The 27436-nt window shown below is 43.1% G+C and overlaps 1 protein-coding gene across 14 annotated transcripts in view; it reads right to left on the minus strand.

Annotated features, from left to right (window-relative positions):
• The window catches only part of PSD3 (pleckstrin and Sec7 domain containing 3), a 141861-nt gene that overhangs the window by 19501 nt on the left and 94924 nt on the right, over nucleotides 1-27436 (minus strand). For 8 of the 14 annotated variants that reach the window (XM_068176212.1, XM_068176218.1, XM_068176217.1 and 5 more), the window contains 5 exons: nucleotides 22805-22962; nucleotides 21780-21924; nucleotides 18506-18649; nucleotides 12033-12173; nucleotides 746-865 (listed from right to left, as the gene is read on the minus strand). In XM_068176212.1, coding sequence (XP_068032313.1) covers nucleotides 761-865; nucleotides 12033-12173; nucleotides 18506-18649; nucleotides 21780-21924; nucleotides 22805-22962 — 693 coding nt within the window. In that variant the 3' untranslated portion in view covers nucleotides 746-760. Of the gene's footprint in view, nucleotides 1-745; nucleotides 866-10363; nucleotides 12174-17652; nucleotides 17816-18250; nucleotides 18405-18505; nucleotides 18650-21779; nucleotides 21925-22804; nucleotides 22963-27436 lie in introns of those variants that run through there. The other 6 variants (XM_068176214.1, XM_068176213.1, XM_068176225.1 and 3 more) reach the window with 4 other exon arrangements.

Below are 27436 nucleotides of genomic sequence, written 5' to 3' on the forward strand. Positions count from 1 at the left end.
TTCCTGCAGCAATGCATCTGTAGGTGCCTGCACTCCTCCTTTCAGAAGGTTCCCTCTTCTTTTGTTCTTTATCTGATTTTTTTTTTTTTTTTTTTGCTTTATTCATTACTGTTTCTATTTCCTGGAACAACTTTTTTGCCACTCTTGTGCCTCCCCTTCTCTGACCAGGTTCCTCCCTAAGACACACCCCTTGTTTGTTTATTCTCACTGGCCAAATTCAACAAAACCAGTCCCAAAGTCTGAACTTCCCAAGGCTGTTTTTGGGCAAACTCAGCCTTTTATTATACCCTGCCTGGGAAGAGGGGACAAAAACATCCCCACAAACTTCCAGTTAATAACAGCAACATATTACCTCCACATTCTCCAAGGCAAATAAGTGTACTTAGTCTTGATTCCTTCATCTGATCCCAGTTTAGCTCCTTGTCTTTGCATCTTATTGTGAGGTGCAAGCCATCAAAACAAAAACCCACATCATTTATGTACTGATCTATCCAAAAGCTAGCTGTGGAATGGGACCAGAAAAAAAATGTCCTAAAATGAATGTGACCATGACACAGAAAACCTGACAAGGTGGATAGCTGTTTTGCAGTAATTCATGTTTTCTAGGATGGCCCCTTTTCTGGAAGAAATAGTTAACATAGTGGCTGACATCATTTGAGAAACATCAATTTAGTAGCAAATATGGAAAGAAATAGATGCAATGTGCAATGACCTGAAAAATGAAAACCTGGGTTATCACCACGTGATTTCTCTTCCAGCTCTACCTTAAAAGCCACTGTGTATTTTTGCCCTTACCTTGTAGATTAGGAGGCCACTGCAGCACATCAGTGTTCTGATGGGTAGGAACTTTCTTCTCATTTCCAATCTAGAGATAATCATGACAATTTCAGACCAAACTGTGCATTACTTTAGGCTAAGTCTCTTTCTCATGCTACATTATTCATAAATATAAAAAAAAAAGTGTAGCTGCTGTAGATTGGGGAGGTTTCTCCTGCATACACAAACTAGCCTTTTCAGTCTTCCTTGATAATTATATCCTGTACTTGGAAACTTGAACTGAAAATGGACAATGAGGAGAATATAAATGCATTTGTCTTTCAGTTTGCACCTGTTCTGTCATTTTGTTCTAGCTCACTGCATTGTGAGAAACGTGATGTGACTAATGATTCCAGGTAGAAAAACACCAGAAAATGCTCAGTGTTGACTCTGTCAGCTAGAAAGAAATAATAAGAAAAGATGTGGTGAGCAGTACTGACATTAACATTCAGACACAGTTCAAACATTCATTTGTGCTTGGAGAAGGCATTTAATACATCTTTGTAAAATACTCCCACCCATCCTTACCACCACTTTGTTTAGTCTTTTCATTAAAAACGTATTAATCCAGAAGACTGCATTGGAATAAAAGATCCCAAGGGCTTTGAAGCAACCAGGATGGTACAACAGTGAAAAATCTGATACCCTAAGGCATAGTGTGAAAAAAACAAACAAACAAACAAACACACACAGAGCTATCTCAAGTGTGAAAGTCTTACCATTCATCAAAGGCAACATGCTGAGGAAAAATATAAAGAAAACAGTCACCTCAAGATAGTCAAACATTCACAGAAATCTTGGTAAGAAACAACATGTCTTCCTTATTACTGTTGCAAGTACAAGCTGCTAGCCCTATTGTAAATTTTAGGCATGCCCCACCTGTACTGAACACCTCCATCTGCCCTGTGACCCACTCTCCACACAGCGGACTAACCCCCCATGTTGAGTTATGTCCAACCCAAGAACTGCAAGCACAACACTGTTTCCTGTGTGTTGTACAGAGTGCTTCTCCTCACTTTCAATAGGCATAGTTTCTTAACCAGTCCCACCTCTGCCTTTTTACACTCCATCTTTTTTTAGTGTCTGACTCTTCTGCCTTTCAGGGGTCCTTTCTTCCTATGTGTCATGTCAGCAGCAATTCCCAGCCTCAACAGTGACCTCCTCATATAAATGTTGAGATCAACTCCCAGTCATTTCTGAACAGCTGTTTGCTGCAGCTTCACTCCTTTATTCCACATGCTGGTAAACCCATTTTAAATCAGTCAATTCTCTTGCTGTCTCTTCACAGCAAGCAGTGGTAGCTCTGCAGGCTACACACCCTGACAAAGCTGGAAGGGATGCCACCTCTTGTACAGGTGCAGAAAGAAGAAAGATGTGCTCTAGCTGCCCTCACACAGGACTAATGTGCACAAATTGGCACTGGCTCCATTGTTTACCCCAACTGCAGGTCAGATCCAGACTGTAAGGCAGACAGTACACATATGCTTCAGCTCAGGAAACCGTGAGACTACTGACTTCCAAGAGTCAGACATAGGACAGCCAGCCACTGTAAAGCCACCTTTTTGTTCTTACTTGTAGTAGCAACTGTCAGGGTTCAAATAAAAAACATTCAGCTGCAGAACGTGAAATACATTTGGTTTATTTCTTTCTAAAGTTTGTACATATACATATATCATTATACATATGTGAGATCCTTCAACAGGGTTGCTTGAGTTCAATGACAAAAATTATTGGGAAGCTTGCAGGCTCTTTGTTGCCCGTAAGCAACATTTATTCCAACTTATAAAAACACAGAGGAACAGAGTTATAGTAAGGAACATGGACACAAGAGAGAAGTCTACTTTATATCTCACAGTTTCAATACATCAAAGGCAAATTATTTGTCTGTATACTGTAGGCTTACTTTATCAGCAATGATAAAATAGAGGAAAATATTTATATACAGTCACCTCAAGTGAAAAATAAAGCAATGTAAACTTAAATTCCAAAATATTATTTTAAATGATATAACAATATCCCCAAAAGTCCTTCTTCCAAGGGGAAGAGGACTGATTAAGTACCTTCATTTATCAGGAAATAATCACTCTAGTACCAGATACATGAAGCAGAATAAGGGAGGGCATCCTGTGATACCTGTAGGAAAGAGTGACAACTCTGCTTCAGGAAAGCATCTCTGTGTAAGCAAGTATATGTTTGAGTCCTTATGGACATCAGCAGCACATGGAAAAATCTTCCCTGAACCAGGGCTTGACTTAAGTCTGCACAGTTCTGACTCCATCCACCTAGTATGCTTTTCTGGCCATGCCTATTCCCAGGGACAAAACAGGGTGTCCTGGTGGTAGGATAGTGTCAAACCTGAGATGATAACCTCCTCAAGAGTCAGAACAGCAAGTTCCATGCTGCTGGGAAAGATTTAATGGCTACCTCAATGTTGTTGCTTCACAGCAGACCAAGAAGTTACCACAAAGCGGTGAGACTGGGACTGTCTCTAGTGTATTACATGAAAAACACTCCAGCAATTCAGTGATGAGGGTGAACTGAATGCAAGAATACCAGAAAGAAGGTTCCTACACATCACAGAAGCGACTGGAGACCACCCAGAGGAAAGGTCTTGCAAGGACTGTTATCAGGTCCTGTAAGGTTAGTTCTGCACACAAGAGATGTATAAGGTGTATGTATACGCATGTGCAAATTGTTTTTCTGCATCACCACTGCTTAGAGTTATGCTTCCCATTGGCTACCAAGCAACATTGACTGAAAATTCAGTCCTGCTTCTCAGCCTAAGGGAAAACAATATAGCAACAGCTCAGGTGGAGGGTAAATGACACTTCTTAACCACGACTCTGAAACTGACAGTGCTCACCCACATCTTTCCATCACCATGGAGGGCAGGAAAACTAAGGGAGAAGCCCAGTACCTGAAAAAAAAATTACTGGACTACAGCTTGCCCAAAGGGTGGTCTCCTTAATTTAATTCTGAGCTGCAGTTCTCCGTTCTGCAAGGCGCAATCACTCTTGCTGTGTTCCACTGAAGTGTAAAGGCATAGTTACACTATTGAAGTTGCTCAACTGCTTCAACCTAACTGCATGACAAAGAGTTTTACAACTCCAGGTAAGAATCACACCCTCAGCTTTTGCTCTCTCTTTCCAAGAATAATGCAGATCATACTATTGTTGCCCTTACTAGAACGCAACAGGAAAACTCACCAGGTTTCCCTACATCTTTTTCCTCAGACCAGCAACTTGTTAAAAGGTTGTTCAATGCTGTCAAAAGAAACCTCTGGGAGGCATAGGAGATGCCCAAGACAGATATTTCGACCCTTCTGCTCTTCTCTTCCCTACTGATGAGCCACTTGTCTGGAAATTTGAACAGTTGTAGAAAATAAACCCCTCACTACTGCTGTACTGCTGTATCTGTAGGAGACATCACAGGCACCTGTCCTTCTTGGACACTTCGGACATAATGTCCCTTTGCTGAATTTTCACAGAGCAAGGTCAACATTTTCAGAAGTAAAGCTGTGTATTAGATCCCCAGAGCACGATTTTCAGAAGAAGTCAGCATGGATGCTCCTTGTACAGGCATCAGTTGATATAAACAGGGAGAAAGTCAGCCCCCTCTTAAGCTAGCAGAAATTTCCAACCAGTAGCTCTTGCTTAGACTCTCAAATACATGCCTTCCTTTCAACATGCAAAACAACAGGCAGCCCCTGGTGGACAACACATGAAGATCAAGGCAGCTCAAAGTATACCTTAAATCTGCAAAAGCTCTGATAGCTGTTTAACCTCATTTGAGAACAATTAGAACAACAAGCATCCTAACAATATTTGCAGCTGCTGAAGTGCTTTGACCAAATAAGCCTCAGAAAAGAACAGCAGGTTCTGCAGTGCTGAGCCATAGAAGCCATATTATACTTAGGAATACACAAATCTATAGGCATCACTTAAACATGTTCACCAAGTAATGTAAGTCTCAGAGTGTACCTCACACAGAGGAGTGATTTCAAAGTTTTTCAACAGCCAAAACACTCTGTCCTTTTAGCCAAATTATAATTCTAGACTCAATTAAGAGGACACAGTTGTTATGAATATGTACAAATTTTAAAAAAAACCCAACCACAACCCACCCTTGTTCTCATCCTACAGTCTTTCAGAATCTGACAGCTCTGAGTATGAGATTTTCATAAGTGTGTAAGTTAAGACTTATATTGCCAGTAGAATTTGCCCTGTGTGGTGACATAGACTTGATAACATTTATCTCCCTCTTCCCAGCAAGAGCCTAAGAGGAGTTGGAGGATTTTGTGTCAAACAAGTCTTCATGGCAGCTTAACTAGCTGCTCTGTCACTACACCATGATACTCTATTGGCCCAAGCTGAAACTTTGCCTGTTTAGACAAAAATTATCTTCTTGTGCTAATCTCATTCAGGTGAGTTACAGATAGGATCACTGCTAGAGTGGCTACTAATTACAGTGGTTTATGTCAGAGAAAAATTCTGCCCTTGTGGCATGTTGCACTTTCAATGCTTGCACTGCTAAGTGATGTACCTTTATTGGCCCAAATAAACCTCTGGCCTGTACCCCAGCTAGTTCCTGGCTTGCTTTAAAAGCAGATGCCATGGGAGGCCCCTCATTGATTAAACATCAATAATTTTCATGGAATAATTAAGTGTTCAAAGGCAGGCAAGAAAGAATGCCTTGGACTAGCCTAAATTTGCTCCTTCTGACCACAAGGGCAAAGTCAGGTCAATGATCCAACCTTTATGAAAGTTCTTGCTTGCATTTGGTAAGGGATGGGCTCTAATAAATAACTAAAACACAACCTTAATTCAGCTGACAAAATATTTGAGCAAGGGACATTCTCTCAGGCAAGGCTGCGCCTGCCTCCTTTCAATGTTCAACTTTATGTTGCCATCAGCAGAGCAGATACTCCCAGATGGCATTCAGACTTTTTCCAAGGACCTCTCCTCTTTGCTCTCATTTAAACCAGTCTTCTCACAAAGGGACTGTGGTACCCCTGGATATGGGTGCTGCTGTCACAAGGGAGAAAAGCAGCAGGTGGTAAAGACAGTTCCTCAAGCAGCACAGACTAGAGGGAAAAGGAAGCCAGCATTTCTCATTACCTCCAACACTGAGGTCAACACTAGAGCTCACAGTCTCTAGCAGGTGACCAGCCATGGAGGGTGGCACTGGCTTCTTCATATAGCATCATTGTCCTGGGCACTGATGCTCAGCTCAGGTGGTAGCATTTCTATGAAGGCTGACAAAGCCTCTTCGTCCTGGAGCTCAGGCCTCCACAGTGAAGCTCCAGGTAAAGCAACCCACTATGCTACATCTGTGCTCTCTATGGGAGAGAGGAGAGGAGAGGCCAGACATACTGCTTTTATATGCACTAAAAATATCCTTTAAAAAACACAAGGCTGCACACTATCTTTTTCTGAGACAGCTTCTATGGTTCATCCCTCTAGGCAGTCTAGATACCAGATGCTGAGAACACATGCTGACGCGCAATGATTGTGCTCTGACGAGAAATGTGGACTTCTTACCTGGCCCCACAGAGCAGATGTGACATCCCAGAGTCTGGGGAGAGCAATACTGGAGAAAATTTAAACAAGCAGCAGATGGTTTAAGATTGTAAGATTGCTTGGCATAAGATGTGTATTCTGCCTTTGACCCTGCAGAAGCAGCCAGTGTTTCCAACAACCTGGATTCTAGAAGAGTAAGAATATTGCAAGTGTCTGGTCTAAGTGTGGGAAGGGGGACTTTGCATCTCTGCAGCATACAACTAGAGGATCATGGCAGTCTAAAATTCAGTCTCACACCTCCCAGCTATAACTGTGGCTGGAAACACAGGCTACTGACAAGCAGAGTGTAAAAGCTGTTCACAGGGTTATCCATTCAATGCAGCACTGCTTCAGAGAAGGTTTTCTCAATGCAAGATGGGAGAGTCAAATTTTCTGGATTTCTGCAAGGATGGAAGGAAACAGACCTGTTATACAGAAGCAGCTGAGGTGCTAATATGACAGATAAGAGCAGCTTGTCAGAAAAGGAGGAGGAGCTGTCAGACTAACTGCAATAAGACCAAAATTAATTTTAAAATGGAGAATGCAGACACAGTAAGCAGTAAGCCATCTGCAGAGAAAAGCCTTTCCCATTTTCAAGGAGAACATTGCCATACAATGCCCCCAAGAAGCCTGATGATAAACATGTCATCTCTAACTTCTTCCAATACCATAACCACATCTTCACTGAAAGGCCTACTCTAGTCAAGCAAGAACCTCATTTCCCCATTGGAGAAAGGCAAAAGTTTTGGCTTTTTCAAGACAGAAGAGCAACCAGCCTTGTTATCTGAAGGCATTGGAGCTGTGAAAAGTCACTGAACAATTCCAGTCCCTGGAGGTCTGTTAGGCAAAACTCCTCCACAAAGTAGGGCTGTGCAGAGCACAGGTCCCCAGGAGAGCCCCTTGACACAGACAGACTGCAACCTGGGAGCAGGCAGGATCAGAGAGAAAGTATTTTAGTGAGGAGCTGTAACTAATTATTAGAAAGTTTCTGGTAACCATTTCCAAGTGACTGGCTACAGATGAAAAACTCTGAGTCGGCAACACAGCTGAACAGCATTCCCACACAACTCTGCTGCATTAATCACTCTGCTGGATGACTTATCTCTCTACATCAACTAAAGACACAACATAAATACTGGATTTAGAAGCTGTAATCATGTTCATGCGTGATTTATCTGCAAGATGCAGACAAACACACAGCTAGTCCAGGGAGTCTTTTTGCCGCCGCTGATGAACAGAATCCATCTGAAACAGTCCCCTGCATCGTGCTGAATCATAGAGGAGAGTATGGTTTTGGCTTCAGGAGAGTTTTTACCTGCTTTGGTTGCTGGGTGGGGAAAGGGGAAGGAAGTTTTCCCCTTCTCCATCAGCCTTCTGCTATCAGATGCAGACTAGTGGGGCCCTTTCCTGTCTCTCCTTCCTTAGTTGGGAATAGTAGACAGTTCAGCCGCAGGAGCCAGCAACGCTTCAGAGTCAGGTGCAGAACCACTGCAGCACCTTAAGAAAGGGGAAGTAAGGAGGTGATAGCCTTAGCCTGCTCCCCTCTTTGGATTCCTGCTCTCTACATGCAGGTAGAGGCCTCGCCTGAGCAATGATTGCACACTGGAGCAGGAAGGGTGACAAGGAAGGATGACACCTCCCTGCATCACCAATGCAAAGGCTCTCCCACATGCACACATGCTCATGGCGGCCAGCCAGTAACTCCTTACACTGAGCACTCCCAGGAAACTGCAGACTGCTCCAGTGATTTGCAGCTCAAGTCCCAGGGGCGGGCTGGAAACCAGCAGAACATCCTTACATACTGCAACCAGAGCTCCTGAGTCACTGCAGTCAAGCACTGATCTCCCCTAAAGGCAAGTATTTAAGCAAAGAAAGGCAGGGTGCAGGGTACCATGCTAAGCTACCTTGTCAGACTCTTAATGGTGCTACTCAAGGAGATGTACCACTTAGACCACCTGAGAACCTGCTCTATCCCTTACAGTATCATCAGGAGGGAAAAAATGAATTACAGGACTGATTGGTAGATGAACCTATTCCCAAGGGAGGGCAGGAGTCTTAGACTTTCACAACAGGATCACATTTCTTTCTTGTTCCCCAAAGTGTGCATTTCTACACAGGTGTCTGGGATGCTTATAAATTGTAAAGCAACAAAGGAAAATGGCATTAATTAAAACTGGAGCAGAAACTATAAATTTTGGGTAAACTGATTTGCACACCTCAGCAGCCTCAGCAAGACTGCTCTAAGCTCAACAAATGTTTAAAGACTAAAAAATGCAGTGAAAAAATGCACTTGATACACTCAGATGAGACCTAAAAAAAATACCCTATTGGTTTACAAGTATACATGGAAATAGATAATAAATAATGAAAAAACATCTCTTTTGCAGTTCACTTTTTGATTTTTCCTATTGCTTCAAATAATCTTTTCTGCAATGATTTTGAAGAGGAATTACTCAGTTTCTGTGTCAAAGCTGGAAAATGCATTTAACAGAAGTAATTTCTTTTTGAGCTCAGCAATTTAACTGGAATTTTCAGCAACGAAAATATGTTTAAAGCCAGGGAAGAAGAAAGTTAAATGTCACCTCTTTGCCTTTTGAAGCACTGCACTCCATAAATACAAGAGGTTTGCCAAGCATGTTGTAGCCTGCCTTCAAAAAGATCATCTACTCAACCCAACCCTGACAGCCAAGCAGGGCCATTTATGTATCTGCACCTTTTTTGGGTTTTGTTTCTGCTGCATGTATCCTATTGGTATATAAAATAACTCACAGAATGACGTACTGGTTCTAGCCTGGATGGAGTTAATTTATGCAGTAGCTCGGCAGAAGCATGGCTTGGACTTGATGGTTATTCTATACTATCTCATGTCACTTTCCAGGAACAGGAGAAGATATCCCTTCTGGGTCTGGGTATAGGGAAGTAAGTGGTTGGGTATTGTTGGGCTCTGTGTGGTGAGCATTCTTGAACACTCTGTTTTTAATACTGTTGTTGTTTACCATTCATTTTCTTATCTCATTGCCGCTTCCAGTAAATTGTTACCTCAACCTGTGATCTTTGCCTTTTAGGCCTCCAATTCTCCTCTCCAGCCCACTGCAAGGAAGAGGAGGGGAAGGAGGGAGTGAGCAAGGGCCATGTGGTTTGGAGAGTCTCAGTGGGAACACTAAATACCACTCCTTAATCATAACAGAGAGGTCTACTTTTCTTCCCAAAGGTGCATTCAGCATTCCCCAACTGAATTTCGTATCTCTGTTCTGCTTGTTCGTTTTCAACCTCCAAAGCATGACAAGCAGCTGCAGGGATCTGTGTTTGTTTCCCCTCCATGAGCTGTTGATCTACCACTCTTAATTACTCCAAATAATCCCTCCCAATGAGCACTATCATGCTTCTCTCCACACCGAGTCTCCCCACACAATAAGCTGCACCACATAACTTTGGCACCAACAGCAGAAGACATCTCTCTTCAAGAAGAGAACTAAATGTTAAGTCCACCTCAGTCAGAATGCACAACTTCTAAAACCCCAGCACTTGGGAAGCACTGCCAATTTCTACTCAGGACTCTGCAGCTTTTAGCAACGCTGCCAAGGTTAGGAGCCAACCTCCTGACTTTTAGCACAGAATGGCCACTGTCAGTGGCAGATGCTAGATGAATGCGCATCCCAACATCACTCGTGAGAACAGTCTCATCTGGCTTTGCTGCTAGGCTGCAGCTGCAAGGATCAATTTGCCTCAGAACCTCACATCTGAGAGTGGAACACCATTGTTACAGCCAACAGTCAGCACAACACCAGGAAAGCTGTTGCACGATGATACTCAGTACTGGAGGCAAGTTATGCAGTGCCTGTTAAGGGCCTTTTCTCTTTAATCACTCCTAGTTCTGCCCACTGGACTGGCAGCTCAATAAAACTAGATGAATTGACTTGGACCCTTGGGAAGCCTGACAGAACACACATCCACTCAGGCAGCAATTTTTTTGATGTGTGGTCCTTTGACTACTTGGGCTGAAAGCACCAGTGCATTTCTAAACAGTCCTTGCATGGATCTTGACATTTCTCTATGCATCAAGAATTGCATTCAAGAAGAAGGCTGTCCTTGTGCCAGGCACAACAGAATGAACAGCAAGGAGCAATTTTCAACTGGCCCTCAGCATTATCTCCCAAGGTGCTCTGTGGTAAAGACCAGTTTGGTAGTACTACTTCATATAGGGAATGGGTGACACAAAATGGGAGAGACCTGTCCAAGCACACCCTGGGGGCCAGTATAAAAATTGAGATTAAAATTCAGTAACAGGTTAGGTAACAGAGCCATGACACTGCCCAGACAAGAGGGGCTGAGAAGCAGGAAAATTATTTCTATGTAATCTTTCTGCTGTCTGTGCCTGAAAACTGCTGGCCACCCCAAGGGTCTTGCAAGTATGGAAAGACCTAGCCATGGTGGTGTCTCTCAGACCTATATTCCCCTTGGAAAGCCTGGTACAGGGTATGCAGGAACTGTGAGGAAGCACCAGCCTCTTCCACCTATATATGAGCTAAAGAAGGAAAATGGAGAACTGAGGAGAATCCCATTCTGAAGAAAAAGGGCAAAGTGCTTTGTCACTACAAGAGGAATTGAAAGCAGCTCTCTGTGCACACCAACAAGGAAACCCCTTGAAGGGGAAGCAACAGGACACAATATATCATAAGGCTCTATATAGCAGCTAAGTGAGAGCGTATAGTTAAAAACTACACAGAGGCCCTTTGTCTTTAATATATATAATTAATATATAATGCTAATGGCTGACATCTACAGCAGCCTTCTCTGCAAATAAATGTGAAGCCCAGATAGCCATTCCAACTGGGTAATCCCTAATCTTCCTGACTGCAGAGACAGCATGGTTTTGGATGCCTTCCAGCCTGCAAACTCAGGAGAAGGCTCTCTGCTTGAAAGGAAGCAAACAAATGATTCCAATGCCGTTATCTTGGCATTGCCAGAGGTTTCCAGGTTTCATTCCTTTACACTCGCGAAGTGTCCAGGGTCAATGCAGTAACAATAAGCAACACTGACTATTTACTGCACCACCTGCTGCTAAGTACCAGTTCCAACATGCCCCACATTGTCAGGAAACTAGTGTTCCCTGCACCCTAGCCTCCAGTCAGCCTTCTGCAGCTGCATGTTTGCACAGCTTTTCTCACAGCTACAGCTCACATTCACAGCACTGCAGCACTTGTCCAGTTATTTTTCCCACCCACCACGTAAATAAAAGTGACTTGAGAGATGAAAGCCACATGCCGATGGGAGGAGATAAATGGGGAGGAGACAGAATAAACGTCACAGCGCTCTATCCCTTCCCCAGCTCCTTTAGAAAGAGAATAACACAAAAAAGTCCCAATGCTTCAATTGCTAAATGATAAATTAACAAAGCAAAGCAAAGCAGGAGCAAAGACATCTCCCACAATCTGCACAGAAACAGCAAAATATACAATAGAAAATGTCACTAACACCCCATTCAGGCAGATGCACTTATTTTTTGTGAATGACAGGTTATTAAATGAAAAATTTTGACCACCAATACTTTGCTGCATGGCTGTTCCCCTAGTTGTCATTTCCACCCTAAGTGACCTTCTGCTTAATGCTGGGTGTTTCTGGCCTGTAGTCCTTCCTCTCTGAGACATTGCGTTTCACCTTGGCACTAACTGGAGACTCCTGATTCAAAGAAGGACTTGAGTGGGATTTCTTCAGTCCTGGCGCATCGTTCTCTCCTCCGCTCAGCAGCTCCTTCACTCCTTCTTTCAGTAGGCCAACATAAATCTCATAGCGATTTTTCTGGGAAATGAAAAGAAAGGCTCAAATCAGTCTGGAAGAAATTCTGCAGGGGCACATGAGAAACCACTTAAGTAACTTAATGCTTTCTGCTGGCCTTGAAAGCCAGGAGCACAACATGTATGTGAACAACGGTGCCTAATGTGGATATGAACAACAGTGGCTAATGTAAATTAAACAAAGAGGATTTCAGGCAGACTGAGGCCTGGGGTGCTGTGTAATTAGAGGCACTCAGTTCTGCAACACACAAATTCCGATGCTCTGATGAGTGGTGGCTCCCATTCCAAGTAACACCACCAAACGAAAGCTTGCTATTTTAGTCATGTTGAGACCAAAGCTGTGCTCACACATACTGAGATCCTATGTGCTCAGGCACACATGGAGATGCACTAAACTAAGGGACAACAAAAATCCTGCTCTGCCGCAATCCTCCAGTCCCACCAGCAGGTCCCGCTTTTCCTGCTTTTCTTATCAATGGACGATAAAACCAAAGTAGGGTCTAAGTTCAGCCTGTATCAGCATGGCCACCACTAGGCACGTGGGAGAATCTTCTAAAAGGCCAGACCTTAACAAGAAGGAGCAGATGAGAGGGCTATGACAGCAGCATGGCATGTTTCTCTGCTACATCACTCACAGGGAATGATGAAGGTTGCTGTCTGGCCAGACACTTGTATTTTTCAACTGGAAAAAGTTCACTTTACTGTCCCCTCTGCCCAAATGGTCCTTTCCTGGGCCAGAGTCTTCCCTCTCCAACAGGAAAATTTCATTCTGTTTGCTACAATTGCATCATTTTCCAAGAAGCAATTCAGCAAGGAAGAAAATGAGGGTACAGTAACAGAAGACCCCTGAAGGGTCTCAAAAACAGATGTTGGGGCAGGAGGTCCTGAGAATAGAGCAATCCACTTCATAGGATTTATTTAATAATCTGTCCCTGATATATCCACTAAAGACATGGTGCAGACATTGTAATTACAGCAATCTCAGTGTGCTGGGAGTCAGGGAAGGTGGATGTAAATATCTGTACTGATTGTTAACTTGTATTTGAAAGTGGCAAAACAGCAGCCAAGCTATTATGTTCCTGACAGAGAAACAAGTATTTAAGAAAATATTTTACATTTTCTAATAAAATAATAAAGTTCTGGTAAAAACATTTATTTAAGGGCAGGAATTCAAAAAGCTTGGTAACCACGTTGAAGTGTGGAATATAAAGGGAGAAAAAAAAGAAGAAAATGTGACTGGCTTTTGAGAATCCTTTGAATAAACAAACCCTGATAGAGGAGAATCATAACAGAATCCTCCTACAAATTAAATAAATAAGCATTCCTATGACTTCCATATCTGGAGATGGAGCTCCACAACGTGAGAAACAAACACATGAAGCAGGTAAGATGTGTCATTTAATAAAAATGGAAATAGAGAAACAGCAAGAAGAACCCTGACGATGATGCACTGAGCTGATGGATGATTCATCCCAAAATGAACCAGACGCTTCTGCAAAAGGCCAGCCAGTGCTCTTAGCTTGGGAACGGCATAATATCATGAAATTGAGAGGGGGGCTTTACTGTTGTACGGATTTATGCTTTTACTGGTCCAGTAAACATTACCAGAGTCTCAAGACTCGGCAATCAGAATGGAAATCCAGGACCTGCATGTGTGCAAATGGCCATTTTTCCCTGGACTTTGTGGGCCCTTTATTTCTATTACAATTAATCAACACACTTCTACTTTGATTTCAACCACAACAAAGTTGGTCTTTTAGCGACCTGACATTTGAAGTTAGGTAAATGCTAGTGGAAATTTTGCCTTGAAAGAAATTAATTTGGAAATTTCTGTCAAGAAATAAAACCACAGAAATTGAAACCATTCAAAAGCTTCTGCAACATTATCTCTAAAGAATGAATGCACATAATAAAGAAGTATTAGGTAGCCACACATCAGTATTCTGGCTTCACCTCTCACTTGACAGCACTCAAAAGATCTTTCGCTAATTATAAATTTTCTGCAATAAGCAACAAATTTTTTGCAATCTGATGCAGTACTTCCTCAAAGAGAAGGCAATGAGAGCTGTTCCTTCCATTGTGTGTATAAGCAAAGACACCATCAAAAACAAATGCTACTGGCTGCATACCTGAACAAGGACCAGTTACCTCCTGGTTCACCTCCCCTCCATCTCATTTGTCATTTGTCAGGAACAAGAATGAAGGCATCACCAGTGTGTAAACAAAGAGAAATTGTACAGAAAAGGAAAATGGCATCTTCCTTCCTAATGGTACTGTGCTGCTACCTTAGGGACTCACAGGCCCTTTTGGTGTGTTTCCCAAGATGTGTCAGCATGGCCCTTTGTACACAGACACTAGGTTTAGCCTGCTGTCTCAGCCTGAAAGAGACAGCTACAAAATCCTACCTCACCTGCCCCTTGCCCTTTTCATTTAACCTCATGCAGCAAGCTCTTTCACCACTCCTGCCAACCCTGATAGGGCATTGTTCTAAAGGGAAGTCTTCCATTCATGAAGTTTCCATTCACAATTTTCACACAAATCAACATTTAGGTTTGGTTTGGGATTTTTACTGCCTCGCAGAATAACAGAATAAATTGAGCTGGAAAGGGCCCACAGGGATAATCCAGTCCAGTTCCTAGCCCTGCACAGGATCATCCACAAAAATCACACCATGTACCTGAGAGCATTGTCCAAATGCTTCTTGAACTTTGTCAGGCTGGTGCTGTGATCATTTCCCTGGGGGACCCTGTTCCAGTACCCAACCACCCTCTTGGTGAAGAAGAACCTCTCTCCAATGTCCAGCCTAAATGTCCCCTGACACAACTTCAGGCCATTCCCACATGTCATCACAGACAGATCAGTGCCTGTCCCTCCTCTTCTCCTCACAAGAAAGTTGTTGACTACAATGAGATCTCCCCTCAGTCCCTCTCCTCCAGGCTGAACAAACCAAGGGACCATAGCTGTTCCTCATACTGATTCCCCTTAAGGCCCTCCATAATCTTCGCTGCCCTCCTTTGGAGGATTTGGGGCTTCATATCTTTCTTACACTGAGGGGCCCAAACCTGCCCCCAGCACTCAAGATGAAGCTGCCACAGCTCAGAGCAGAGCAGGACAATCCCCTCTCTTGCCCGGCTGGTGATGCTGTGCCTGATGCACCCCAGGACAGAGCTGGCCCTCCTGGCTGCCAGGGCACTGCTGACTCATATTCAACTTGCCCTTGAACGGGTCCCTTTCCATGGCACTGTTCTCCATTTCCTCATTCCCAGGTGGTCCATACACCCAGGGTTGCCCCATCCCAGATGCAAAATCCAGCACTTTCCCTTGTTGAACTTCATACAGGTGGTGATGGCCCAGACCTCTGATTTTTGAAGGTCTCTCTGCGAGGCCTCCTTGCCTTCAAGGGAGTCAGCAGCTTCTCTCCATTCTGTATCATCTGTAAACTTGCTTAGTATCCCTTCCAGTCCTGTGTCCAATTCATTTATGAAGCTGTTGAAGAGCACAGATGGAGCCCTGTGGAACCCCACTAGTGACAGATCACACCAGTCTGTTGTCAGTCCCTTTGTGCCTGACCCGTGAGCCAGATGCTCACCCACCACATGATGTGTTTAGCCAGCTGTGGGCTGGACATTTTCTCCAGAAGGGTCCTGTGAGAGACAGTATCAAAAGCTTTATGAAATCAAAAACAGATTGCATTAACTGGCTTCTATTGATTAACTAAGTGGGTTATCCTGTCATAAAAGGAAACCAGGTTGGACAAGCCTGACTTTCCTCTCATGAAGCCGTGCTAGCTGTGATGATGGTTCCAGTGTCCTCCAGGTGTTTTCCAGTACTTCCCAGAATAATTTTCTGTAATTTTACCAGGCACTGAAGTGAGACTGACAGACCTGCAATTTCCAGTGTCATCCTTCTTGCCCTTCTTGAAAATTGGGAAAACATTAGATAGTTTCCAGCCAACGGGGATCTCTCCAGACTGTTAAAATACCATCAAGAGTAGTTTTGTGATGACATCAGAAAATTGTTTGAGGTTTCTTGGATGAATCTCATTAGGCCCCATATATTTGCAGGGATCCAGCTGGAACAGCTGATCCCACACAACTTCAAGGTTATACGGGAGCTGATCATTCTCACAGTCATGGTCCTTCAGCTCAGGGCACTGAGATCCCCCTGACATCCATACTGCAGACAGAGGCAAAGACTGCCTTGCCCATGTCCCTGTTTGTGAGATGACCATCCCAATCCTGTAAGAGGCTGATGTTACTTCTACACTGCCTTTTGCCATTATTATATTTTAAAACACTCTTTTTAAAACACTCCTTTTATCCCCCATAGTTCTGGCCAGATGCAACTCCAACTGAGATTTGGCCACATGAATTTTCTTGTTACAATGGTGAGCAGCATCTCTCTCTGATTCTTCCCATGCCACTTGACCTTGCTTCCACTCAGCATACACCTTACTTTTTTGCCTTAGCTCCAGAAGAAGATCTCTGTTAGCCTTCTGCCTCATCTGTTTGACTTCCAACATTATGGAATTTCCTGCTCTCATGACCCTTGGAATGGTGTTTTGGTAGTTCAACATGGCCTGTGAAATCTGTGCTTAGTGTGAAGGTAACACAGCACAGCAAACCAGCACCTTGAATTACCATTTCTCCCACATAACTGAAGCTGTTGCCACAACTTGCCTGCTTAGATGAGCACTCGTGCAGAGCTGATCACTAATCTGAACTGCATGGCTCAAATGCTGTTCGAGACTCTCACTCGTGAAGAGGACACCTTTGTTTCCTGGGCTATACTGGTTCTGATTTGTAATGAGGTACCTGAGGAATATCCTTAAAAGATAAAGGATATTAGCCCTGGTAAAATTCACAGAAACAGAAAAAAACCCCACAACAATCTATTCCCTCATCAATCTTTCTATAAACTTTTAACATTCCAGCCTACATTTCATCCTAACTCGCCAAGCTTTTAAAAGTGATAGAAAATAAACTTTATGTCAAGAACCCAAAGCTAAGAAAATGCTTGATCTTCCAAGTTTTACAAGATCCCCTCCAGAGAGAAAGTGTGTGGCTTACTCTGCACATCTGAATGCTCTGTTCAAAACTAACTGACACTGTGCCATTGATCACAATCCTTTGATCTTGATTGTTCACCTGTCAACTTCCTAATCCACTTCATCAGCTTGACTACAAGGTTTTTAGAGGTAACAGTGTCAGAATTCTTGTCAAAGTGAAGAACAAACAACATCCACTGCTCTCCCCTCGTCCACCACACTAAACATCACAACATAAAAGACTATCATGTTGGTCAGGTTATGAGTCCTCCTTCATAAAGCCATGTTGATGGACATTCCTACAGCAAAGTGAAACTCAACACAGTGGTTACACAGTGGTTAACTTTCCATAAAAGCAAAAGTATGCAATGATTTAAGTCCAGGAGTAAAAAAAGTCCCTCTACCAGAAACTGACAGCATGGGGCAGAAGGCTTACTTCAGCTCTGGAGGCTTGTGCTGTGCTGCCTCCAGCATCAGCTCTGGTGGTCTCATCTGTCTTACCTGCTCTTCCTCTTTCTCAGACTACATATTTTCCTTGCCAGGCAGTGCCTATTTAGAGTAGGATCCTTTCAGACCCAAGGCAACATTGACTTGCAGTCCTGGGGGAAACAGCTCAAAGGTGTAGTCATAACAAATACCAGACATCTGCTGGGTTGCCGATTCATTCTCACAGTCCTAAAATGTGGCATTCACCACTACAGATAAAAGCTGCTGTCAGATACTCAAAACAATCCCCTAATGCATCTGCCTAAGTTGCATCACTCAACCCTGTGATCTTTAATTCTACCATTTTCCTTCTCATCCTGACATCCATTTCAATGGTATACAACACATATGGCTCTGAGAAGGGAGGCATGCCAATGAAAATAACTTCAGCATATCAGTTCCTTCAGAACCTACCAACGGAAGACAATTACCATTATCTGTATTCCCGCAGAACACAGTCATTCTTTAGAGACTGAGGTTCCAATACACTAGGCAACACAGTTTTACAACACGAGACACTTTGTGCATGAAGATCTTACAATGTCATCAAACAGGTACATCAGGAAGGACAGGAATCTTGTTTCTATCCTCCATATTACAGACTGGGAGCTAAATTCACTAAGGAAATTCTCATCAGAAAGAAGACCCACATCCCAGCATCTGCAATTGCTGTGACTTTTCTGCCTAGCAAGAACACACTTCCTGGGGATATAAAGTGAAAAATGCAGAACTTCAAGACTGCACCCCAAATATAAGACCATCCATACCCAAGAGGTAAAAGTAATAATGTTTCCCATATATACCTCAAACTCCAGATAGTGGTCCTTCAGTTTGTAATCATCTACCTCCTTGCCTTTGAGCTTCTTGTCAGGAGGATAGGAGCGATGTTCAGCAAGCTCAGTGGCGATCTGCTTCAGCTTAGCTTCATGGGACTTCAGCTGTTCATCCTTCAGAAACATATTAGGCACTTAAGTGACAGAATCTAAAATATCCAATAAGCAAAGAAAAATAGAAAGGTTCCTGTACAATAATACCTCAGTTTCTTTTTCTTAGATTGATAAGGTCTGTCATCCCAGAGTGCTGCTACCAAAGGCATGCTCTCTCAAAGGCACTCAAAGTGGCCAAGCTTGCAGAAAAACTCAGCAGCTAGCAGATGCCACGCGGAAGGAGAGCAAACTTGTCATCCATTGCCTTGCTGTGAGCAACGGAAGCAGCTTGCTGCCGAGCAATACTGACAACATGACACTTTTGCTTTAACACATTTTTTGTAAATTAATTAAGACTGTTGTGTATGCAGACATACCAAGGGCAGAATGAGACAGGTGAAGGCCCTGCCTCAGGTCATTACAATGTAAAAGGAATTCCTTCCAGGATAGAAAAGACATAGAGCCAAGGCCCCTCCTTCTATTTCTGCACTGCCAAAATCTCTCTGGTGTGTGGTTTCTATTTGTTTAGAACAATACAATGCATTCAGAAGAGGAAGGGCTGTCTAGTCCCCAAAAAGTATCTCATTTTGCTAAGCTGCTACCAGCTTTTATCTCACTGTACAGTTGGAAAAAGTGAGGAGCTGCTACTCCCACTTTCTAGGCAATTTCCTTTATCATAATCCCAGGCCCACTCACTTCCTCCAGTCCATCTGTCAGCTAACCTTCCCTCATCTCAGAAGGTTTCCATCTCCTGCAGGATGGCCTTCTGTCCATTTCTAGGCTTGGATCTGAAATTATGTTTGAATTAGGTAAGTCCAAAATAGAAAAATGATCATGCAGATATTGGTGAATTAGCCAAAAGCTAGTACCCAGGTCAGCACCTCGCCTCAGAAGACGGAACAGCTGACAGTGTTGTCCCTCAGTGGTGGGGTTCTGAGCACAGCCCACAGCTCAAATGAAGCCCACAGCTTCAAGCCTAGCTCAGATATGTCTGCACTGCACTGAGTCACACTGGGGACTGAGCCTCTTGGCTCGCTGAGCTGAAGCTGCGGAAAACAGCAGTAAGGGGGAAAACTTCTACAGATGATGATAGCAAAGACCCAACTAATCTTGTGTTTCAATTCTTTTGCAGGAGTACTGAAGAGAGAAACATGTGGGATAATTTGCCTCTGCCTAAAAATGGTAGGGCTCTACAGAAAGACTGCCAAAAATTCTTGTTGCTGTTAGTTACTACCCTAAATGTGCATGCTCTCTCATTAGTGCTCAATCACTCTTTACATTGTGCTGATTCCCTGGTCCCAGGGACATCCTGTGGTAGTGAGTTCTACAGCCTGATGACAGGAGGTCTTTGAGCAGCTATTAATACAGCACTTGTCATTTCCAGGGCACCAGCTTTGGAGTTTTTGTGTGTGCTGCGCATGTTCAGAAAAAAAAGAAAAAACCCAAAACCCTAGTAGGTCTTTTCTAGACTGGTTGCTCCTTTATATATAGCTTTGTCACATCCCTCTTTTGGTGGACTAACCAAGATCATACAGTGCTCTGTTTCCGAAAGAAAATCTGGTACAATGATCTTGCACAACCTGTCATCATGTCCAGCCTCTCTTCCTTACCCATGCTAGGTCCTCACTGCACCTCGACTTCTGGCTGACCAGGAACAGACCCTTTGAAGAAGTAGTGTCCATCATGATTCATCCTATAAAATCCTAAACATCAACCACAGGCATCTGACAATTTGTATTTTTTTTTTCATGAGAAAAAGCCTGCTGGCAGCTTTTCCACACTGACAGATGAAAGCAGACATGTTTCTACTTGCCTTTGAATTTAGCTATTTTGAACACTTAACATTCTTTTACTTGTCTAAAACAGCTTATCTTATTCCATTTTTCATGTCTCTCCTTCTTCAAGATACAAACCACAGGGTTGATCTATCTTTTCCCTTTCCAGATTAAATGGAAACAATGAGACTGGAAAACAACATGCTAAACGGAACTATCATACAGAACAATGAGTAAAAAAGCTTCCCTTGGTGACTGGGAGTAAATTATGGAAGCCCCATACTGTATTTTTTAAAAGGTATGCATGAGCAAAAACTAAAACCAAAAGGATGAGACAAGTTAGTATCATTTTTTTACATAACATGCTTTAAACTTTAACCCAGAACAAAAAACGGTAAGTCAGTCACCACATTGTAAGAAGAAAGGCTACTGTCATGGAGAGAGAAAAAGCACAGGCAACCTAAAACCCCCACACCCTTAGAGAAACACAGATTTTGAGACAGTGGTTTCTAAGGATAGTTGCTAAGCTTTGAAGACAGTTAAAAAAAACCCAACAAATGCATTTAAGAAGCAATCCACCATGGGCATATCACTTTAAAAGCTACAGGAAGATGTCATGAAGTACAATCTCTGTCACTCTGTCAATCTCATCAACACAATCAGTATCATGTTCCTGCCAATGCAGGAGGAATTCCAGGCAGGCATTGCATCTCCCAAAATACAAAAAGCTATGGGCACAAGCATCTGACACAGTCACTCTGAGACAAGCAGAAAATACATGCGTTTGTGCAAGAAGCGGTAGAGCTGTGAAACTCCTTGCCACGGGATGCTAAAAGCTTATGTGATCACAAGAGAGACTGAAGAGATTAATGTAAGACACAGTTTATAAATATATATTATACAAGAAATTTCTGAGCTGATAAATGGAGTCTGGAAAATCTAGTGGGAGAAATATAATTGATGCTTGTCTGATGCATCAAAAGCTTTCACCTTTTATCAATTCAATAAGCCAAAGACCAGGAGTACGTCCACTTCTTCTGAAATGAGTAGCTTTCATAAACACTCAAATCCAAAAAACCCCATCAATCAGTATCTGAAATATCCTCTGCAGGGCCATAAGCACAAGAAGAAAATTCATTATCTAATCCTTTATCTATTTTCTTCAAAAACATAAATCAATTGTATTTGAGTCTGTTCCTCTTCTCCCCGCCACTTCGAATCTTGCGTGAGGAAATGAGCAGAGATTTACTATGCAAGCCTTCTACTCCTAGGACTGCTAGTGGCAACAGTTATAAAACAGTGACAAGGACCACCATCCAGTGTCCAGCCAGAAAGAGAAATCATCATCACCTACCCTCTATATAAAAATGTCTCACCTGAGATAGCTTTGTTGTGGTGGCTGGCAGGAGTGGGCGACTGAACTTCTTCTGAGAGCCAATGGCTGCTGGAAATGGTGGTGCAGAGAAGACAGCAGCCACACAGTTAATCTTGTTGATCCAGGTCTGCATTTCTTCTTGGCTCCTGAGGAAGCAACAAACATTAGGCACTCAGCCTTGCTGACTCAGCCTCATCTACCTATTTCCATCCCTTCTATAGTATTCTAAAAATTCAGAATAACCAAAACTAGGCAAGTCTTGAGAGTCTGCTCTGTCTTCCTGCCTATGTTTGCAAGCAGTTAGTGCTAAGTAACTCGGTCACAGGCTGGCTTGTGGTTTGGTCCATACCCTAGCACACATCTTTCCCTAATCCAATCCCAGTAACACAGCTGACAGAGCCAACTAATGCCCTGATTCAGATATATGTCCTAAGGTCTCAGTTGTGCTGGACACCACAGATCTCTAGGAGGTTTAATACGGATCTCAGTGGAAAAGGGCTCAGAAGCAAAAGGTAGGTCATCTGTTATGTCTGGATATCACAGCATGAAAAATCATTCTGTGTATTCTATGTATCTGAATCAATCATTTATCAAATCATTCTTGTATTAAGTAGTAACTTTGTTTCTAACCACAGCATAGCTTCTAGAAAGCCATCCAGCTAGGACTTGATGACATCAGGAGACAGACAATCCAAGGCTACCTTTGGTCATTTGCTTCAATGATTAATCATCCTGACAGTTATAAGTTTATGCCTTGCTTCAAAATTGAATTTCCTGGAGCTTCAGTTTCTAGCTGCTGCATCTTGTTATGCTTCTCTCAGCTAGATTAAAAAGCCTCTTAAAACCTGATGTTTCTTTCTCATGCACCACTTGTGCACTCTAATCACATCACTACTTAATCTTATTTCTGATCAAATAAACAGATTGAACCTCTTAAGCCTCTGTTTTAACCTGCCCAGGCAGGAATTTATTCCTCCTTCAGCACTGCTTTCTTTCCTCAATGAGTGGCATGAGGCAAGCACTTACTGGGCTTGGAAAAGCAGGACTCTCCAATCTGCTGTTTTAAGCTTGAGGACATTGGGTTTCTTCTCATAGTCTGTTGCCTTGGATGCCAGCGCATGGTGCACACTAACCGCATTCTTCAGATCTTCCTCCGACAAAGCCTTTTCTGGCTTATATTCATCCTGCAGGAGATAGCAGGGGAAAATTTAGGGCATTTAATTTCTGCATGTACTATTCCTTTTTCCTTAACCTAAGGAAAAAACTCTTATTCTAGAGTTCAGAAATAGTAATAGAGTATATGAACTAAGTGCAACCTGACTTGTGGTTTCCACTACCCTTAACATGTTTTACTTTCTCTTTCTTTCTTTCTCTGTTTTGATGTCTTTCCAAGGGAGAGAAGTAGTTCTAGTACCTGCATGACAGGAAGAGATGTAAGCAGAAAGTATTTGACTATGACAACAGCTGTGGATTATTTGTCTTCAAGAATCCTTCATAATCAGCTCCCCACCTCCACTGCTCAGCTACTTGTGTTCTCAGCCTCCACTGCCTGATTTTAATTTTTCTCAACCAATTACCTTTGTAGATGCTCTTAGGCAAGCCCTCACACACCACAGAAGACTCCTTACCATGTGCACAAAGAAAATTACAGCAAACTCCCTTACATCTCTCTAATGATGGTCTAAAAATGGCAAGCACAGCTCTATCTGGGTTTCTGACACAGTAACTGTACCACTCCTAACACCAGATGACAAAAGCAGGGACTCTTGTTTGCAAGCTTCAGGCTCTAAGCAATCTTTGATCTTCTGAGTGACGGAAGCTGGACAAGGGCATAATGTAGCCACAAGCTCCATCCAAAGACCACATGACTATAAATGGCTTGGGAAAGCCAGGAGCTTTTTGAAAGAAAAGTGATTTTCAAGTAAGGCTGCATCACTTTTTTTCTGAAGGGCAGGCCAAAGCACTCTGTATTTGACTGCATTTCTCCCCCTTAGTGTATCACGGAAATCAGTCTCACCTGGAATATGCACTGAGTGTGACAGCTGCAAAGCAGTGAAGTAACTCCCTGCAGGCATTGTAACTATTGATCCTGCACTTGAACACAATTTATGAGATGAGGTTTATCAGGAAACACAGTGCAGGATGCAGAATGTGTGCAGGGATTGGCAATAGCTTCAACATCCCGGAAGGTGCCCGCCTGAGAGAAGAGCTAGTTAATGTGCATGAATTCATTTACAGAACTTTTCTGGCAGCACACCAAACAGGATTGCAGCCAGAGGAATCCACACCACTGCCAAAGGTATCTGAACTTTCAGCCATGCTGGTCTGGGGCTCTCCAGGTTGAGTTTCAGTGGATAGGGAGTCACCAGCTGTGGTGACCATATCTTGGAAGATGGGAGAAAACATCTTGCTCCTCTGCCATGTTGCATCCTTTCTGATGGAGGTCCTGCTAGTGCAGGCAGGCCCACAACTTCCCACACTGCTGCTCAGACACTTAGAAGAGGCAGCTACCCAGCAGTCCTGCCACACCACCACCTCTATCTGGAGCTAAGGAAGGGCACAACCCACCATGGGTCTGGCAGGCCCAGCAGAATGGCAGAGCATTACTGCACAGGTGACCAAAGGGCAGCTGCCAACCTAAAGATCTGTGATATGAGGGGTTTACAAGGACTGGCAGTGAGCAAAGCTAAATGTCCTTCCTCTCTCATCATTTGAGACTCAGCAAGATTTGGAGGCATCTGTCTGTCTTGAAGGATTTTGTCTATGCCCACTTAGGGCATTTCTTTAAACCTTATTCAAGAAGTCTGGCATACCCTGTCTTGAAGATGGAGGAGGCAAGGCCTCAGATCAAGCCCTTTCCTGTAAGGGGTCACAAGCTGATTTATTTGGTGGTAGTTTTGGGGGAAACGACTGGCTCCATTGTCCAGGAAGACTGCGAAAATCTGAGAGCCAGGAAATGAAATTAGACAGGCCTCAGACATATGATACTCTATCTTACCTCATATTACTGCCTAGAGACAGTGTCAGCTATCACTTAACTTGTTGCCTCCTAGCCTCCTCTGTGAGTTGCATCCCATGTCTACAACTTACTCTGGTGACTAAACCTGTTTCAGAAGAAGTCCACATTTGGGCAGTCCCAGAAGCAGCCCTGGCTGATAAGCCCTCCTTTCCAACACAAAGCATTCATGGTAATCTTTGCTAATCCCACCAGATCAGTTGGCTGCAATCTACCTCGACAGCTGGGCCTCTGCCAGCTTCTCCAAAGGCACTGATCAGCATACCGGAAATGTCTCCACATAGTTTGCGAGCCTCAGAGAAAGCTGCAAGGACATGAATTTACTGCCAAAATTCCTTCTCCAAGGCCTTCAACTCTTTTTGACTGGTAGGGAATGCTAGGGGAGTAGGAACATCCATTTTTGCCTAAGCCGTCAAGGACAGTCTGTGTGATGATGTGCTGATGTGAGCCTTCAGACTGAGCTGAAATGGAAGGTAAGTCTCTAAAGTTAGACCTAGACAGTGGCAAGAAATATATGGAGCCAGAAAGAAACTATGATTTGTCAGCTGAAGGCTGATGTGAGTGCTGCATATAATGCAATGGCATGCTGAAATCATGTTTCTCAAACTCCTGGAGAATGACTTTCCCACATCTTGATGACCCAGAGTAAGCGTATTTCTAAATACATTTTTGGTAAACCAGAGAATGATTTGTCTTTTCTTATCAGTTACTGTACTATAGATGGATATCTCCATGCAGCTGCATGTGACAGCTACAAGATTCTCTTTCAGAAAGTGTCACTACCAAACACTTTACATCAGTCTGGCCTTTCTCTATTTTTTTTTAATTTTTAACAGAGGAAATTTGACAAAATTTATATAAAAATACCTGAAGCCTGTGAGATTATGAGGTGCCATATCAAAGAACAAAGATGTTGCAAACCTCACAGAAGAGTCCAAACAAAACACGGAGGTTTCTGTCATGCTCTGTTCGCCCAGAAGCAATTTCTAGAAAGGAAGTGAGGTCAGCCTTATGTCCTCTCCTTATAAGCTTCTATTGTGTATGCACATCACATCCCATGTCAGTCCAGTGAACAGACATTCTGTCAAGCTGCTACTTTGCAATTTCCTCTTGCCATGAACAGAGGGCAGGAAATTAACCTTGGCCTGAGGATGCCCAGAGATACAGCCGATGTCCCTAACATGTCAAACTTCTTATTTTAGATGATACTGCGCAGGCATGTTTAGTTGGCTAATTGTGAACATTTCCACTGAGCTCCTCCAGTGCCCTCTATGCTCACTAATTCAGAAACCATCTCTCCTAAATCACTTATTTAAGAACAAAACAATACGCACCAGAGGAATTGGCACTGGAATAAATCCAATGGGAAAAAAAAAGGTGGGCAGGGAGACAAGGCTGTCCAGAAAAATCCTCAGTAAATCTCAAGTGACCACCATTTACAAAACACTCTCATACATGGCCTTTGACAGCAAAACAAGGAAAACAGCAATGCAAGCAGAGAGACAGCAGAATTGGGATTACACTGCTCACTGGGGGATTCACAGCTGCTATGAACACTTAATATTTATATTACAATAGTGTACTGAGGGAACAGCTGAGTTACAGATGAACACAGAAAGCAATACTGCAGAGGTTTGTACGTGTGTTTTTGTGTACACAGCACCTGTACACTGAGATTTCTCTCTATCCCACTTGAATAGTGCAATGAAGCCACCATCACAGATGTCATCTCCACAGGTATATAGGGAATGAGAGAAAGAGGACGTGCTTGTGAATGCACCCCACCCTACTGCATTATGTCAGCTTCACCTTCTCTATAATCAGGAGAGAAGGTCAACCGATACAAGGCAACCCTTTGACCAGGACTGTTGCCAGGACTATTTCCAGAACTACACACTTCTGCAAAGAAATTAAATTGTTCTAAAATGCTTCAGTACTTCCTAAAATTAGGATAATTTCAGTCCCTACAGAAGGAAACAGCAGCTCAGCAACCTTTACTATATCTACTTGGCCTAGCTGTGTATTTTTAAACTCTGGCACCTTCACCTTCTATGATACTACATCCCTAGCAGAGTAAAGTTTATTTGAGTGCTGAAGGAAAGCCCTGGTGGACCCTCTAAAGCTGAAATCACAGGCTTTTTCACAGCTGTAGCATGTGGCTGAGCAGGGGCCAGAGGCACCCTGGGGAGGCTCACAGCTGCCCCATCACTCTTGGAATGAGTTACCTCCCATCACACCCTTCTGTCAACCTCTCACAGTGCAAAAGCCTTGCTTGGCAGTGTGCTACAGTTAGATGGCTTCAATGCAATGGATGGCTCCCATGCAAATGCGAAAATGCAGCTCTGCAGAGTACTGCCCCGTAACCACTGAATTCAAGTGCTCTGACAAGTGCAAAATACACAACTAACAAACAAATATGACCAAGAATTCCAACAATTCATTTTGTTCTGCAAAAATGCGGTCATATGTGGAATTACTCCCTGCTTCTGAAAACATGGAGGGTTACAGGGGGGAGGGCAGCATTCTGAAGAAAATGTGCATGCTACATCAGCATCTCTACATTTTATTAAACAGAAAGCATTTTCAACTAATATGCCAGCAATACTCATAAAAATATTTAATTAAGGTGCTAAAATAGACAG

The sequence above is a fragment of the Anomalospiza imberbis genome, chromosome Z (genome assembly GCF_031753505.1).
Source record: "Anomalospiza imberbis isolate Cuckoo-Finch-1a 21T00152 chromosome Z, ASM3175350v1, whole genome shotgun sequence".
Classification (NCBI taxonomy): Eukaryota; Metazoa; Chordata; class Aves; order Passeriformes; family Viduidae; genus Anomalospiza; species Anomalospiza imberbis.